General features: G+C 41.6%; 2 protein-coding genes across 6 annotated transcripts in view; one reads left to right on the top strand and one right to left on the bottom strand.

The window, feature by feature from the left end:
- CSTF3 (cleavage stimulation factor subunit 3) overlaps positions 1–439 on the bottom strand; it is a 52,663-nt gene extending 52,224 nt beyond the window's left edge. For all 5 annotated transcript variants that reach the window (XM_082317442.1, XM_082317444.1, XM_082317447.1 and 2 more), the window contains exon 1: positions 196–439. In XM_082317442.1, coding sequence (XP_082173568.1) covers positions 196–225 — 30 coding nt within the window. In that variant the 5' untranslated portion in view covers positions 226–439. The remainder of the gene's footprint in view (positions 1–195) is intronic.
- Positions 440–602: 163 nt separating this feature from the next.
- HIPK3 (homeodomain interacting protein kinase 3) overlaps positions 603–18,503 on the top strand; it is a 115,651-nt gene continuing 97,750 nt past the window's right edge. Inside the window, exon 1 of the mRNA XM_082318006.1 lies at positions 603–1,331. The gene's annotated coding sequence lies outside the window, so the exon portion shown is untranslated. The remainder of the gene's footprint in view (positions 1,332–18,503) is intronic.

Below are 18,503 nucleotides of genomic sequence, written 5' to 3'. Positions count from 1 at the left end.
AACGGCAGCTGCGGGCGGCGGCCGGCCCCACACGCTGCGCCATACGCCCAGCCCCGCCGAGGCCTGCACAGCGCGGCCACCACCGGGCGGCCCTGGGCCGGGCCGGGCCGGGCCGCCCCACCGCCGCCGCTGCGGCCCTAGCCCCCACTATTTCCCTCAGGGAGCGGCCTGCAACCTCACCCTCCTCCTGCTCACCTGGTCGCCGGCGGCTCCCTCTCCGGACATGGCGTGTTAAAACAGAGCTGGGGCGCAGAGGCCCCAGACAAGATTAAAAACCCCTTTAAAAAGCGCCCGGCGCTGCTGCCGCCGCCGCGGGCAGCTCCACCGGCCGCGCCAACCGCTGCGGCCCGGAGCTCCAGCAGCGTTAGCGACAAAATGGCGGCGCGGCGCCTCCGGTCCGGCTTTCAGCGGGGGCGGGGGGAGGAGCGGCGCCGCGCCGCGCGGGGGACGCCGGGAAAAGCCAGGGGCGGTGCGCGGGGAAGGCAGCCGGTGGGAGGAAGTGCGTCACGGCAGCGCGCGGTCCCCGGGGCGGAAGTGGTCAGTGAACGCGTCCCCGCGGGAGGCGCCCGAGGGAGGCTCCCATGGCGAGGCGGGCGCGTCGGCCCGGCACCCGCGGCGGGGCCCGGCCTTCCTCCCCGGCGTTGTGGGGGGCGGGCCCGGCTGCCGCGGGCCACCCCGCTTGCCTCCCGCCGCGCAGGGGCAGGGCGAAGCACCGGGGCTCGCCCTGCAGCCGCGAACGGGGCGCTCCCTGAAGGGCGGCCAGCTTGGGCCTTGCGGGCCGCGGTCGTCGTACTCATGGCGCTTGTAAGGGTCGCATTGTGGGCGTTTTCTCCCATCGGTCGGTTCCCGTTTCCTGGCGGAGCGCTTATTGTTGAAACTCTAAAGGACAGTGGGCAGAAACGGGGAGGTCTTGGTGACCTGTAGCCCTGGCCCTGCGGGCTCGTCACGGGCTATTTCGTTAACGAAGCATTGCCTTTTGAACAGTCGCGTCTTTGCAGCAAGCCGGCGCTCTGCCCTTGGTGAGGTAACGTCAGCAATGTCTGCTAGCAGTAGACCCATCCCTTCCACCTCACAAGAGCTCTTGTTAATCAAGGAGGCAAGCTCAAAAGACAGGCTAAGAGGTCATCGTCTCAAAAGACCTCAAGGACACAGGAGACAGCTCCCCCTAAAGCTACTTAACTTTATTTGCAAAGTAATCGCCAGAGTCTGTCCCTGAGAGAAGGGCTTTGAATGAGCCACTGCAGAGAAACTGCTATATGAAACACATTCATTGAAGGAGGCTTGGCAGATACCAAGGTGAAAGCTGACTTAACTGCCTTCACAACAGCAGTGTAAGTGTTCTTAAAATTGTATGATACAGTCATATTTATGGAGAAATACTTTAAGTAATTTGATACTAGCACTCCTTGGGTTCCTTTCTTCCTCATCTTCTAAAAGTCACCTTCTTAAATCACAGTAATGTATGGAAAGAGGACATAAGAACAACATAATATGTAACCTTTTCTTCTGACGCTTGACCTCCCCCAAAAAAGGGAGCAGATAGTAAACTTATTTGACCAATCTGTGGAGTAACATTTTTCTTTTCCGTATTGAAGAATTTTGGTTCTGTTATTCTTCAGAAGTGAAATACAAACATGCCTATCAGTCTGTCATGATAGATAAGCTGTCCTGTTCTCTGATTTCTTAGAAAATAGTGATTTTGTCATATGAGGCTAATTTGTTGTTTCTTATGAGCTATTTCTTCCATGTCACAGCAGATTCCGTTTTGAGAATATTTGATACATAAATACAATTTCTTTGCAAAAACCTGCATTTCCAATTCATCAGTGTAATGTTTTTCCATTTCCCATCTAGGAACCAGTTCCTTATAAGTAATCGCTTAAAGCAATGGTGGCGAAACTTATAATTAGATAATATGTATGTTATTCTAGGTTTAGAGTGTGAGCTGTCTTACTGGCCTGGTTGAAATTTTGTTCTAGTTCTTTGGCTTTTTGTTCAAATGTATTTCTAGTCTAATTTTAGCTGCTTCTGGTTTTGGGATTGCCTTCTTCGGTTTCATAGAACGAGAAAGGTGTTTTTGAATGATCACAGCACCAATGACATCTTGCTTGTCTAATAGAAGGAGTTAGTAAAGAGTGATGCCTAATAAGTGATGCCGAATGTCATTAAGACTTTTGTTCCTTACCTCCTATAGCCCCTCATCCCACATAATAAAGTAATCTGCTGTCTCTTAAACTGGTGTTGTTCTTGATTTCTGTAATTCCATGCATAGAGCAGACCTCAGGCAGAACGCCAGCTGCTGTAAATACAGCTAGTGCCTATTCCCTTTCTGTCAAGTGCTGCTGTGGTAGCTTGAATGAGTTGCAGCTCTAATACATGGTCTTAACTCTAATGTGTTAGTTGGAGAAAATTAAAAGGAGCAGTAATGTACAGAAAGAAAATTAAAATTTAAATTCTTATTGATACGTTGTACCTTACTACTTCAGCCCTAATAGCTTGCCTTGTTTTGCAGTTAAATGTGATCTTTTTCGCAACTGTGTGATAACGAAGATGTTTGTATTTTGGTGTGAATCTCACAAGGGGCAGTATTACTTACAAAACCTGTATGTCAATGATGGGTTATGTTTCAAAGTAACTTTAAAAATGTTTCCTTGTCTTAAATTTAGAGTTTAGATATAACAGTGTTAGCTTAACTCAAGTTTTGCCTCGCTGTAACTTAAATTTGGGCCTCATGCAAAAGTCTATTGGCTTGAGTTCAGTAGCTTTCTAAGTTTATGTTAGTTGACCCATTTGACAGGCTGATTTGGAGCTTTCTTGTTGATGGTATGGGAGCAAATAATGGGGATGCAGCAGCTAAGCTTACAATTACTTAGTTGCTAATTCCTTCTGCGTAGCTCAAACATTGTTTTAGAATGTGGTTGTTCCTTCCCTTCCTTCTGAAGCTGCGTCATCTTGAGTGGAGTAGCTCAAGGCTTCTAGCCCAGCATAACTGGAACAGTGAAGACATGATTACAGGCCTGTCTGCTTGGGAAGGCTGCACTTTAATTTTCAGACGGTTTGTGATATCAAAGCACCAGGACATTGCTAATATGTACTGTGCTGTAGTGATTCATGCTTAGCTCAGTAATTGACATGATACTTAACGGCAAGCTATGAGTTAATGAGTAAACTATTGTGGATTATACTGCTCTGTAAGTGAATGTTGCAGAAACTGAAAACAAATCTGAAACTGAACATGAATTCAAGACTACTATACCTACAGTTCAGTGGTACTTAAATATTTCTGCTTGGAAAAAATAGACAAAAATGATGTGTCACTTAGAAAAAACAACTGGAAGAAAGTGAGATCTTAAAACAAATAGACGTTGAACCTCAAAGGCTGCTAGGCCAAGATCTTGGCAAACCATAAAGTGGAGCAAACTTGAAAGGAAACTGCTTTCACAGAGTTAGGGCAGTGGTTATCAAATAGAGCTGACATACCTGTCTTCCAAGTGATTTTAGCTGCCACAGCAGATTATTTTTTAATACTAGTTATGAAATCGCAGGTTTTGTGCAACCCTTTTAGTGCAACTCTATAACCACTAAAAACATTGTTCAGAGACTTTTTTCAAAAAGATTCAGTCACATATATAATTATGTCTGCTCAGTGCTTGAGACAGTTTACAGCTCTTAGATTTGAACTGCCCTATTAATTTCTATGTGTTAATGCTGAATCTCAAGCTACCTGAATGCAGAGGATGCTGGGAATTGTTTACCCCACTCCATCACAATATTATTGGAGGCTGTGGGCTGTGCCACCCCTCCTCTAAGATGAATTTCAGCATATGTAATGTGAAGACATGTTGACGTGAAAACTGAGAGACCCTGTCTTGCTATAGGCCAGGGTGATGGTGGGCCCTGTTGTTTCCTCAGCTGAGAGTTCTGCAGTACTTGAGTACCCCTGTAGAGCCCATAATCTGTCCCTTTATATTTCTAAATTCTGATTTCTAACACCATGGGAATTCTGTGAACTAAAAAAAGAAGGTAGTCTAAATTTATATTCCCATAGGCCATAATTAAGAATGAAATTCATCTTTCTGCCAAACTGGTTTTGCTCCCCATTTGACATCCACTGGTTCAGAGTGAGGTGTGTCTCACTAATTGGTTGCATCAATGGCAAAGATGAGGAAGGAAGCAAAACCCAAGCTAACAAGCTCTGCTGAATTTGTTTTTGTGGGCTCTGCACTGGTACTAATGGAGTTTGTAGTGAAGAGTGAAGGAAGCAGCTGGGGGATTTGGGTGGTGAGGAGGAGAAGGCAATAGTGCTCAGCTGAAAATCGTATCCTATAAGGACCTGTTGTGGTTTAACCCCAGTTGGCAACTAAGCACCACACAGCCGCTTGCTCTTTTCAGTGGACAGGAATGTGAAACTATCTGCATGGCTATGTGACTGGTAGGAGCTGTGGCATCACATCTGTTGCCTGAGCAACATTCTCTGAAATAGGTTTCTTTCTGGACATTTTCTCACTCTGCATGTCACATGTGTATGTCACATGTGTATGTCACATGTGTATGTCACATGCAGCACAGAGCTACAGAGCGCCTTTCTTTGCTCTAAATACATGATTTACATGTGCTGAAGTAGGAGATTGGAGTAGTGAGCTGCTTGCTCATTACCTGAGGCTCAGTCAGACTCATACATGCACTGTGGGGTTTGGAATATGGAAGACCTTAATATGTCAAAATGATTCAGCCTGGGTTTTGGATCTGTTGCCACTTCTGTGTTGCTGGATCCAGTAGTGGGCTTGTTTATCATCAGTAGCTGGGGAGGACATGGTTTATTTCGTTCTAGTTCTGCCTTGTTTCCAATTCATGCCATGTCATCTTTCCCATTTGACTGCTGTAAGCAATCTGTGCAAGAAAGGCATGGTAGGCATACACTACGTGGGCGTTATTCCAGCTACCAGTGTCTGAGGTGCTGGTGATTATCATCCCCGTAGAGGTTTACAATATGGGAAGTGCAGAGAGGGTCATGTGTCATGAAAGATGTCTAGATTACAGGAACAGAAACATAAGTTATGACAGCAATAGCAAAGGATTAAATTCTGTGTCCCATTACCCAGTGAATCGGGCTTCATGATCACAGTCTGTTATGAAATTAAAAAGAAGGGAGTCAGTGACATGCAGTGGTAAATCATGTGGGTGTAATGCAATGCAAGGAAGTTTCTTTTTTGGAGAATAGAGAGAAATGTGTCAGGTTTTAAAATTAGTTTATTTAATGAGTGAAACTAATTTAGAAATTTAGTATATAAGAGAGAACAAAGGTGAATGGATTGGTGAATAACTAGGGTGAATAGTAGAAAATAATTGTAGTGGACTGCATAGTTGCAGTAATGTATTTTAATAGTGTAATAAGATGTTATAATTATGAATTCAATTCTAGCCTCCTCAACATAGATTCATTTGCTTGATTTGGCTATCATTTAATGCTGTTTAACACAGTATTGCCTCATTTATTTTTTGAAAGCAGCTTTTCAGTTTTCCAAGAGAAGTATAAATAATCCACATGCAGACCAAACAAGCTTTTTCTAAATCTTGTTCTGTTTGTACTCCAGTGTTCTTTCCCAGTATAAGTAGTTGTTCTCGTTCTATAGCACTACTTGCTGTTGTGGACCAGTATTAGTATTCATCAATGTTTGTTTATATTACCTTGCAGATTCTTTGGAAAATTGACCATAATGAAATGAAATCTGAAGCTGGATCTCAATCTCTGTTTAAACCTGTATTTTAATGATGAAACATTAAGCAGTGAAAATAGTGCTGAAAGTTGTTTAAGCCAACAGCTGGATATCCTCAGAGGCAGGGTTACATTGTTTTTTTCTTAAGATTTGTGGACAGATATTTATGGATGTACCATTTATAGTCTACATACAGTGAGTCCAACATGTCCTGAATGCTTTGGGTGTGTGGTATGTGTGCAGATCAGTTCTCCAGTACGTGCGCGGTCAGTCTCGCATGTCCAGCAGCCATTTCTATGGCATTCCTGCATGCCTACCGCCAGGCTGCAACAGCGTCCAAGTGTCTGAAAATCAGACAGAGACTAACATCCTCCAGTTCTGCCTGGAAAACATTTCCAGGCAGAAAAATAGCAGAAATCTAGAAAAACTCAAATTGCAGAACAAAGTTTAAAAAAAACCCAAATAAATAAAAAAACCCCACACAAACAAACAGAAAACCAAACCAACAAAAAAAAAAAAAACCCAACTGAATAATGCTGTTTGTCTGTGTACTGGATTAAAGTGGAGTCCAAAACAAGCCTTGCAGCTAGAGGGATAAAGATGAAGTAACGTATACAAATAGAGCAGCACAGTTCACTAATCGCAGTGTTCTCAAATTCTTGAGTGTTTGACTTTGTAACCCTAAGTATTTTTGAAGTAGTTAAAATGTGTTTAATGACCACTACCATGGCTAGATCTCTTCTTGCGGCTTGTCCCTGTTGGCGTGTGACCACTCGGTGTCCCCAGCACTGTGACTCACCCGGGAGGTGGCAGACAAACACCACTCCGGCTCGGCTGGAAGCGGAGCGAAGGGGACAAGCAGCACGTACCTGGCAGCCGCCCAACAGAGAAAATGGCATGGCAGTAATTTCGGGTCTTTTTATGTCTAGATTACAGGACTTTTTCCTGCCGCATTACTACTTGACATCAGAAGTGGCTTTCTATGAATCCTACTATGAGTCACAGTTTGCAACGATGAACCATTTTTAAAGTATTTTAACTTTACCTTGTTTTAGGAAAAAGTCATGCACATTCTGGTTTTAAGGTAATACTCAAATACTCAAAGGTAATCGTAAGGGCAGAAAGTAGAAGCATATGGAAGAAAAACAGAGGCATCAAAGGATGATTGGAAATCAGAGGGAACTTGCCAGTATTTAACATAGCAGTCATCATCCAACAAATAAAAGGGAGAACAAAGTGAGGTGGGGCAGAACATACTTATTTGTAATTGGTGTTGCACACTTTTGCATACCAGTATTCAGCCTCAGTTGTTTTCTAGTGTATGCTTACTCTGGTTGTAAATACAGAGACAAAGCCTTTTAACAACATAGTGTTGATTGCAGTTATTTCTCACTTAGGGTCAGTGATACCAAATTTAGTGTTAATTGTGATTATCTGATATAATACTGGAGTGCTTCCAAAAATGTTACTGATTAACAGCAAATAAAAATTGACTATCTAAGCATAGTGTTGCTTGCACTCAAATGCCTTCTACTTAGCTGAATAATCCAATCATCGTAAGATGAGGGTGTAAAAGTTTGTAAGACATTAGGTGCTATTCATTTTCATAATATATTGGAATACATAAACACAGAACGTCACAGGTTTACCTCTGGCTGTTTTGGGTAGAACTCTTGTTTTCTTAAATACAAGCTGTCCACAAAGTAGGAAGTTCACCCTGCTGACATAAGTCCTACCTATTCAAGCGCTGTGTTTGTGCAGCCTAGAGAAACAGGAAAGGTGGAACTGGCCAACTGGTCCACCTGTAATGGGGGTGGGGAGGTTGCTATGTGACTATAGTATTTGATGTTTTACTTGAAAGCTCAGCTCCAGGAAACAAGGGTTTGCATAAGAATCAATCATCCTTCTTTCTTCTAAGTTAGTTTCCTTCTATTATGAAACAAAGCTTGTTTGTGTGATCCAGGTACATAGCAAACTCTTGGAAACCTAGAAGCAATGTGAAAGAAACCAAAGTTTAGGATTGTTTTAGTTTCCTTATTTTAGGCAAGCTTGAGTTAGGAATCTTGGAAATGCCGGTACCCTCCTGGTGCTGGAATAGCAATCACCCCCTCCTTCCACATTCATGGTGTACAGCTTGATCCAGAAAATATTCCTTGCCTTAGTTTACCTTCAAAACCTATCGTGACTGTCCTGTGTGTCCCACCTTAAGCTACACTTGTCTCTAATGCAGCTGTTGTCAGAGTTTATGGTTATCAAAGTTTATTTTGAAGAAATAATTAATGCTTCTGACTTCTGTGCAAATCTCCTATACTGGTGCTGTTACCTAATCCAGACTTAGACCTGCACGCTGCACTTGAAATAACAGCTCTCTTTGAGTTTATCCCTGTGTAAATTTACCTTGGCAGATTGCGTGCTCTTTGAATTAAGGATTATGTTTTCATATTTATCTATAAAGCATCTGGGTACCATGGTGATCAGATCAGACAAGCAGACAGTTAAATTTGCACTTAACGTTAACTGACAACGCCAGGGTCCTTTTCCATAAGAAGTTGGGCTTCATGTTAACAGAGCTGTGTTCTCTAGCCAAAACAGTGATTCCAAGTACTAGTGTGTGCTGTTTTTTAGTAAATTAATAGGGACACAAAGCTAAGGAGGTGCTTTTGCATTCTCTTTATTAGCTAAGCTTGTAGTTAGCAGTGAAGTTACTGCATTTGAACCTCAGTCATGGCACCTCAGCTCAACCACCACGTGCTATAGTAGAATTTGCTTTGGTTTTGTATTTCTGAAATAGCATAACGCTGCACTTTGAAATCTCAGTTAAAGGAGATGTCTCAGCCTAAATATAAGAAAAAATATCCTTGAGGTCAACAATCTGAAAAGCATTGCCTCTTCTCGGCAGCTCTTATTACGTATTGATTGTACTTAAGCCTTACGTTACAGTTCATTTCATGTTACATTCATGCATTTGTTATTTTTTCCCCTCGTGTTATTTTGACAATTTTTAAATAATAATACATGGGTGAGTGTTTACTCTGGAACAGTAATTTAATTTTATTAGCATATGGAGGGCAATGAGGCAGAAAAGGGAATGTCATGCTTATATGTTAGCTCTTGTTCCAAGTAGTAACTTTCCAAAGACTGTCTGGGAACAATTCCTGGGGAAAATTCCTCCCTGATTATGGTACACATCATCACATACTGTTTGTGAATTGCTGTCGCTATACAGCGAAGCAGTTAAACCCCTCAGTGGCGAACTACGTGACAGGCCATGAAGCAGTTCTTATCGTATATGTCTATAACTTTAGTTGCGTATGTATGTATATGTAAAATTACCCAAAACATAATGATCCTGCAGTGATTTAACACAAAAATGAGTGCGCCATGGATTTTTATTATATTTGTTTGCTCCTTGACCAGCAATGATCTGCCTTTATTTCTCATCATTCAGTGTTTCTGTTGCTGCTCTTCCTGTGGTAGTTTGTCCTGGTTTTATTCCTTAAAGCAACAGAACAAGAGGTGCTGCGTATCGGACATATCCGTCCATTCCACTGTATGAAAAACAGAATTTCAGTGCACATTTGGTCAAAAACAAATGAATCCCACAACTTTCCTTTTTATTTCTGTAGTTCGTTAGGAATTATGAGCACAGAAGGATGTATGTATCCCAGCACAGTTTGGGAATGCCATCCACTCAGACATGACAGTAGGTTTGGGAATATTGTCAGCGCTAATTACCTTGTAAATCCAAGTGCCCATTGCAACAACTGTAGCTTTCCCAGTTACAAACATATTGCCAGCAGATCTGAAACAATTTAGCAGTAATTGTTTTCACAGAATGGTAGAAACATGCCTTTGGGCTATTGTTTGGATGCTAAAAGTACCAGGGGACTTTCTCACAAAGCTGTATGCCTATAAAAAGCTCTGGACCTACTGTGGGTTAGACATCAAAATGTGCTTTCTGCAGTATGTGCTCGTGTTTCTGAGTGAAATATAGCTTATGTAAGAATCACTGGGCTGTCAGAACAGAACCCGTGCAGTCCGTGGATCTGTGTCAATGCAGTCTGACAAAGTTGCTGCTAATGCTTTTGTGGACTTCAGCTCTAAAACAGCTTCTGAAACTCCCATTGCAATCTCCTTGCAGAAATGTTGCATGCCTAAAGAGCAGCACGTCTCTATCCTAGTAATTAGGGAGAACAGAATCCATTTCTATGTCGTGTAACAGACTACCCCTACGTTAACTTTGTTACTACTAAGAAATTAATTTCAGGGGCCTCCTTTATCCTGTGATCCCCAAGATGAACAGAGAAGGCATCCCTTAATTTCTTTTGGGTGCAAGCAAGAAATAAGGTAGTATGCTGTGGTCCTGTATGTCTCGGAATACAGAGCCAGGCAGCTCTATTTGTCTACGTGCTGGTGAGACCGAGGGCATGGCAGCAGCATGGGAACTACCAACAATGGCCTGGTCTTATGGCGAGATATACAAGTCTTGTTGAAAAGCATGTGCTGGCTTACTTCTTGGCTCACATACTGAAGACAAATGTTTAGGGAGTATGATAAGCTAACTGATGACAGTGTGCATATGTGGTGGACTGAAGGATGGCACGTAATAGTGTCTCCTAAGTTATTTGCTCATCAAAGGCTGTAATTGTGTTTAGAAAAGCTGAAAGACGGCAGGTTTGGCTGGTTGTGTTAGAGTACTTAAAAGACTTAATGCATTGTGTATGTTATCTAGCTCAATGTGCTTTTTTCAGAGGTATCTTTGTCCTCCCACTTTGCTTTTTGTTTCTTCCTTTGCTGTGTGACTCATTTTTATAATACGCTTTTGTTACAATTATCTGCTGGTTTTCATAGTGAAACCTATTCCTTCCTTTTGCTACTCTCCTTTTCAGGTTGGCTTTGAGAATTCATATGTTTATAAATTGATGATCTTTTTTGCTTTTTTCTCACAGCTATCTCTCTGTACTAGTTACCAGTGTTAAAGAACCGTGCCTAACTTATTTACCAAATCATTACATCTCTTTTATTTTCTGAACATATTCAAGTCTGTAGGGGAAAACTCTGCTGTACACACCAGAAAAGCGAGAACGCTGTGAGAAATATAAGTTAATACCAAGAGGTAATGAAGACAAATGCCACTGTTTTAAGTATAGTGGTAAATGACCCTTACAATCGTGATAAGTTTTGAAACCATATTTACTCATCTTTTCAAAGCCCTCAGAAGAATGCTATGGATTAAAAACTGTTAAGGCTTGTGTTTTATCCCTCTCCTTTGTACTTAAAAGTTAGAGCATCTGTCACTAATACTCAAACAGAAGCACTGCTATCCGAGAGAACTAACTAGTTAGATTAAATACATTGTAAAAGTCTATACAGCTTTTTAAAATGCTTCTATCTACATGGATATATAAAATTGAGGAAACAACTGCAGTTTCTCTTTCCCAGCTGTATTTCATTCATTCTGTTTTTTGTATTTAACTCATTTTAAAAAGGAGGACATATAGCACATAACGGTAGCAACATAAACAAAGGCATTTATAAAACCCAGATATAAGGTGTCTGGGTGAAAAGGCAATTTCAATCCTGGATCTGAAAATACAGATTTTTTTTTTTTTTTTTTCCTAAATCTGTTTAAAATATTTCATAATGTTAAAGTACACTTTAGTTCAGACAGGCCTTAGGAGGTAGCTTATACATTTTTGTCATATTTTGGTTACTTGACATAGGGTTCTAGAAAACAAACTGAACTGTTACCAAATGTGGGACTTAAGTTACAGACATCTAAGGTGATACAGCATGTTGTCTCAGAGTCATCCGACAGAGCTTTCTGGTAGCATTGCCGTCTATTTCAGTAAAACATCTGAGTGACAGTGAACAACAAATGACTAGGAAATGCCAATAATGTAAGAAAGGGGAATGAAAGACAAGCAACTGTGTTTATTTTTGTGAATAAAAAGCAACTTTTATTTTTGTGAATTCAGGAAAAATATTATTCCTCATGATTATCTGAATATATAGGATTGAATTAATTTCTTTTGTATTTTAGAAAGATTTTGAGTAAATACATTTTCCCATTATATTCTGAGAATAAAAAGGAAAGGGGATACTTTAGGCACTTGTAAAGTGATAAAATTCAGAGAAAGGTTTGTGTTACTTTTTGTGATCAGTACTTGTAAATAACTATAGAATATCCTTTATAGGAGTTGTCCAGATTTTTTTACTGGGGATAAAGAGGAGTTGGCCTTTTACGTAGTTCTTTTTAGGGACTAATGAAGGGCACATACTGAAAAAATTGTCTGAAATAATGTTTAGAATGCAGTGTCAAAATATGTAAGAATTAAACCTGCCATAGGCTAAAGTAGGTACCACAAGCTTGAGGGAGGATAGAGTCAGGAAAGAGTTATAGCCCTTATTTGCTTTCTCTTTATCCAATTTTGTAAATAAAAAAATGTAAGAAACAAATCTAACATCTTCAATGTGTCAAAGCCTGTCTCTCTGTAAGGAAGGGATTCCCTCCTTCAAACTGTAGGCACTCTTGAACCAGCACTGAAATTTACAGTCAAATCCATCTCCAAAGAGTAAAATTGGAAATGTAATTTGAAAAATGCTATAAAAATAAACAGCAGGCAGACCTGGGGTCACCATTGCTAAAGGAAGAAAAAGTCCAAGCACGGCCTCTGGAGAGTTTGTGCATTCCACGTGGCTATCATTTCATGTTGACTGTTGGATCCTTATTTCTTCTTCTTAGATTGTCCTTGTCTTTGCATTAAATTCTGATCCTAGAGAAGTTAATTGTAAAGCTCACAAAGATCTTACTAGTGGACTGCTTTAAAGAATCACTTGTAATTCGCAGAGCTTTGGCTGTAAAATGGGGTTATAGTATATTTGAGGTAGCCATCTCGTTCTGAGTGCAATGCTGTTTTCTGCACATCAGATCTGTCAGATCCTGTAGACTGTTGCATTTGTCCCCTAATTGCAAGAATAATGTCTTGTCATCCCTAACAATTACTATAAAAATGTGAAGAGGTGCTGTAGTTGTTCCAGAGCAATTTGTATTTTTGACACCTATTGACCCTTCAAATCCTTTTAGGAACTTGCAATCTTTGAAAAAATCACAAAATCATTATTGAATTGGCTCTCTGGCCTTCATCCTCTGCCTGTTTCCTGACCAGAAAAGCAAAAAGGTTAAAAAAAAAAAAAGGGGGGAGGGGGGGGGAAGGCATTCAGTCCAGGCTGGTATGGCACCTCTAAGCTGTCTGAGTAGGGGAGAAGTAAACAGCTTCTATAAACAGGGTTCCAATGACAAAGAGCAAAAAGGTAAAACCAGCAGAAGACATATTAACTTGTTTACTTGCTTACTTCTTAAACTTTCCCTACCAGCTTTTGAGAATCTTGTCACATCCATCTCTGCTATTCATAAAGCATCTGTCCTGCTTTTTTCATTGCTGTTTTTGCCACCAGTGGTATGCTTGCAGCTCACCTGTTCTTTACTCTACACTAGCTCTGTTAGCAAGTCAGTGTATGAAATCCACAGTGTGGTTTGGGAACTGTAAAACTTCACTGATCTAGTGGATACTGAGCTGGGATATTTTCCTTGCAGGATCTGAAAAATCCTGGCTGCTGGAGAAACTGGCTCTCATGGCTTGGACGGGTGTGCTCTTTGCTGGGTAAAAAACTGGCTGGATGGTCGGGCCCAAAGAGTGGTGGTGAATGGAGTTAAATAAATCCAGCTGGCGTCTGGTCACAACTGGTGTTCCCTAGGGTTCAGTATTGGGGCCAGTTCTGTTTAATATCTTTATCAATGATCTGGATGAGGGGGTCAAGTGCACCCTCAGTAAGTTTGCAGATGACACTAAGCTGGGTGGGAGCGTTGATGTGCTGGAGGGTAGGAAGGCCCTACAGAGGGATCCGGACAGGCTGGATCAATGGGCCAAGGCCAACTGTATGAGGTTCAACAAGGCTCAGTGCCAGGTCCTGCACTTGGGTCACAACAACCCCATGAATACTACAGGCTTGCGAAAGAGTAGCTGGAGAGCTGCCTGGTGGAAAAGGACCTGAGGGTGTTGGTCGACAGCTGACTGACTATGAGCCAGCAGTGTGCCCAGGTGGCCAAGAAGGCCAATAGCATCCTCGCTTGTATGAGAAATAGTGTGGCCAGCAGGACTAGGGCAGTGATCGTCCCCTTGTACTCAGCACTGGTGAGGCCACAACTCGAATCCTGTGTTCAGTTTTGGGCCCCTCACTACAAGAAGGACACTGAGGTGCTGGAGTGTGTCCAGAGAAGGGCAACAAAGCTGGTGAAGGGTCTGGAGCACAAGTCTGGTGAGGAGAGGCTGAGGGAACTGGGGTTGTTTAGCCTGGAGAAAAGGAAGCTGAGGGGAGACCTTATTGCTCTCTACAGCTACCTGAAAGGAGGCTGTAGCGAGGCAGGGGTTGGTCTCTTCGCCCAAGTAACAAGCGATAGGACAAGAGGAAATGGCCTCAAGCTGCGCCAGGGGAGGTTTAGGTTGGATATTAGGAAAAATTTCTTCACCGAAAGGGTTGTCAGGCACTGGACCAGGCTGCCCAGGGAAGTGGTTGAGTCCCCATCCCTGGAGGTATTTAAAAGACCTGTTGATGTAGTGCTTAGGGACATGGTTTAGTGGTGGACTTGGCAGTGTTAGATTAACGGTTGGACTCGATGATCTTAAAGGTCTTTTCCAACCTAAATGATTCGATGATCTTCCGTATTCTCTCTAAAGGCTCATAAGAATTCTCTTTTTTTCTTCTTTTTCTTTTCCCTTTATTTATTTTTTTCTGTATTTTCTTCCTTACAGAACATTTGATTTATTAAATTGCATTCAGACAGGATTAAAAAAAAAAAGATGGGGATATTTAGGAAAAAACTCCAAACCCAATACAAATACTGTGGTCATTTTTCTGGTATAATTTGTGCCAGTAACTGTGTCACATGGCTCTGCACAGCACTGGGATTTGCACGTGTCATGGGTGACACAGTCTACTTCATATTGTCTTTGTAAATGTCAAGGTAAGAAGAGTATGTGCCATGGTACTCATTAAACTGTGCCCTGGTTTCCTCAAGTATCCTGGTGTAGGAGTTGTTACTGAGGCAACACAAGGACTACTGTGCAACTCCCATAAAAACAAGTCACCGGGGTGTGTCAGGCGTCTACATACACATACGCAGTGGCTCTGCATTGAAAATGGCCTTTTTTTTTTTTTAAAGTTAAGCAACTGAGAAAAGCAAATGGGGATGGAAATAATAATGTAAAAAGAATGCTTAAAGGTTTTTTAACTATTTGGATTTTATGTTACTTTTCTGTGCCCTGCTTTGGGTAGGAGAGAATAGAAATGCTGCTCATCAGCTGACCTGAGCCTGCATGAAGCTGATGGGTGGGTGGCTTTACCAAATGGCAGTATTCTCACCTGTCAAGTCTGATACTGAAGGTTAAGCAGAATCATTACCAGGTTGGACTGGGAAGAGTAATTTTTCTATTTTCTATGGAGAAGTTTCGTCATGGAGCACAGTGTTTTGTCTGTGGTAGCCGCACAGAGGTGTGGAGTGACCCAGTGAAGGATATGACTATGTTGTTCTGAACAAGTGAGGCTGCGATAGTTCAAGTGCTTTGCTGAAGTCACAGCTTTTACATTTGGCTAGAAATAGATAGGAAGCAGAAACCTTTTCAGTTAGCCCTGAATGAAAGAACAGTCCCTAGAGACAGGCAGCAGACACAGTTCTCTCATATTAAGTCATAAGTTGCATATAGTTGTTTGTCTAACCTTTTTGGCTTTTTGTGTCTGTACAGCAGATGTTAATGCACCTGAAAATAGAAAGCCTGAAGCTTATATATTCATCCTTGTTTCATATTTTAAAGCATGTGTGTATATTTATATATGTATGTATAAAAATATGTATACAAATATGTATGATGGGCCCCTTTAATGGTAATCCCTGACCCATTCATTTGCATCATGCACAGCTGACTACCACTTATCTGCTCTGTTCCCCAGAGCCCATTTTGTATGTTAACATGCATGTTGCTCTTGCTGGTAGGATGAGCAGAGACCGTAACTGGAATTACAAGGCACTGACAGGCTTCCCGCATACGCCATCTCTTGGAAAAAACCTATTTGCTCCTATCCTTCCTTGAAGCAGGGTACGTGTAGATACTGTTCTATGGAGGCTTCCATTTGAAAGTCCTCTTGAAAATCCTGCTGAAAGTATAAAAGGCAGGCAAGCCTTGCAAGTTGTTGCCTAATACAGGTATACCTCCAGGTGTATTTTCTGCTCAGATCCTGTGTTCTAGAGCATCTTTTTCTTGTAGTGGCTAAATGTTCTGATAATGGCAACCTCAGACAGGTAATGTGAGATCTTCATGTAGTGGTGCTTGTTGGGTTAGCTAATTTCAAAATTACTTGTTTTGGCAAACTACTGTATGTTGCCTAACACTTACTCCACAGGTGCCACAAACGGATCCCAGAAATGAAGGGTTCCTTTGAAATGCACCCATTTTTTTGTTAGTAGGATTTGGAGGAGTTTTGGAGTAGTTTAGTTTGCCATGATGATGAAGTATGAGGGCATATATGAATTTAAGATCAGCTTGAAAGACCTGGGAGGACACGTATTTCAGTGAGTGCTTTGGCTGTGGTGTAAATACTTGTTAGGAAAGGGCTCCATCCCTGGCTATTCTTCCACCTGCTCCTGGGTTTCCTCGCCAGCTTAGTCAGTCATCTCATTTCAGACTGCAGCCAGATGATAAGAAGGCCTATAGGCACTCTGAATGCAAAATCAAGATTAAAAAATAGAAGAAAAATAAAGGTGGAATCACGGAAGTGCTAGAAAGGAGAAATCACTCTAAAGACTCTGAATTACTGATGGTCCTTAGCTTGATTAGGCTAAGAATTCTCTTTGTGATCAAAAATGTATGTTTAAAATACTGAAACCAGAAGGGTGTCAGGGATACCAACACATGTGGCAGCATCCTTGCGTCTAAAAAGGTTAGACAGAAACAAAATGCAGAAAGGAAAAAAAACGGGCACGAATGAGGGCTTCATCGTAGTGGGGTGACCAAGACAAGCCCCTGTGTGTACTGCATGATTTCTGCGTGGGCTGCTACATCCATTGACCTCCATGCACAGGTTTTATTGTACCAGCATGCAGGTACAGGAGAAAGATTAGCTCTGAAAAACAAGGTTTAAAATAATTGCTTTAGAGCAATTTTGAAAGATTTTTTTCCTTCTATTCAACCATGAAATGGAAGTGTCCTGCTGATGGCTCCAGCATATTTTTTAATTGAGTAATTAACGTGGATAATAGGCATTCAGCAGTGTTTTTGTTGGTAATCACTGGATTTACTAATCTCCCAGAAGGTGGGATGATTCAGAATCTTTTAGTGCCCCAAAATAGCAGATAATTAAAACCCTACATACACAACTTGAAATAGAATTGAGTACAAATGTTGAAGATGAAAAATCAGAAAATGAGCTTGAGGGAAAAAGGTGGTGGTGGTGGGAATAATAGTCCTAAGTACTAATAATAGTAAGGATACTTATGAAATGACATTTTAAGTATTTGAAGTTTCCCACACTTCGCAAGTGACCAAGACTTCTTTCAGAAGAATCCTCTGTCTGTGCTAGTCTCTTCGCAGGGCTTTGTGGCATAGTTGGTGGGTTGGGCTGGACTGAGAGCAGAGCACTCACAAAAGCCACGTGGCCACTATGTGATGGGTCTCAGGAGAGATTCAGAGTGGTCACGCATGTGTTCCCATAGAGTGGGTGCTATACTAGTCAGCTGCTGAAAATTGTATATGTAGTAACTGTCTGGTGAGCTGTGCCACGGTGGGAAGAAACTGTAAGGGTTTTTGTGGGGAGGGTTAGCTCATATAATCAACGATACTTCATTCCTGAAGAAAGTCTAATGAGCAAATACACGTCCTGGGTGTACTGCATCATACATCTATTAATGGTGACTAGGAGTTACATGCTCCAGAGCCACGCTAACATGCGAAGTTGCACAGCTTAGGTTAAGCTTTTGTGTAATACCTTTCGTTGCAGTAATGCAGTTCTGGATGTAGACCACTACTTAGAGTCTGTGTATCACTTACTACGTATCACTTACAGTCACTTGACAACAGGAGGGCTGCTGCTTGCCATTGGAATTAATTCTCACAATAACGAAGAGCTACCACAAAGCTAACCACTTTCTTTCCCAAGTGCAAGAGGTATGTTTTTTAACATTAACTTTTCCTCCTCTGGAGAGGGTGGAAAAAGAAACTGCAAGTGACAAATGTTAGTCCTATCGTGTACTTGACTAGATGAAGACAGTCATGCTGAGGTGACCGGGCGTAGGATGGAACCCAAACAGAATAGGAAGTGAGTTACTAATCTTATTTCCAGTGTCCATAAAACAAGGCTATTAATTAACCTCTATAATAAGTACTCTTTTTACAGAGGTATAGGGGACACTTGAGACTTCACTATTCACTTCAAAGAACTAGTGATCAAGTTCACATTGGCACAAGCTGGGCAGGGCTGGATTTCTCTACGCTGGGCTTCTCTGCCAAATTCTGTCTACTAAAATACATGAGTGTGTGTTTGAAACATTATTTGCAGGCTTTGAAAAAAAGATGCTGTACAAAGGCAAACATTATTTGCCAATTTGAAGACGCCCTTTGGTTTGTGGCAAAAATCTGTCATGCAATTGGGAATCTCTAGAGAAGTCTTGTCTGCTCCCATAGAAATTTTTACAGTCGAAAATACTGACAAATGGGTCCAAGAGAGATACAGTAC

The sequence above is a fragment of the Platalea leucorodia genome (assembly GCF_965183815.1).
Source record: "Platalea leucorodia genome assembly, chromosome: 7".
NCBI lineage: Eukaryota > Metazoa > Chordata > Aves > Pelecaniformes > Threskiornithidae > Platalea > Platalea leucorodia.
The sequence above is the reverse complement of the archived record's forward strand: the minus strand, read 5'-3'. Positions and strand labels throughout refer to the sequence as shown.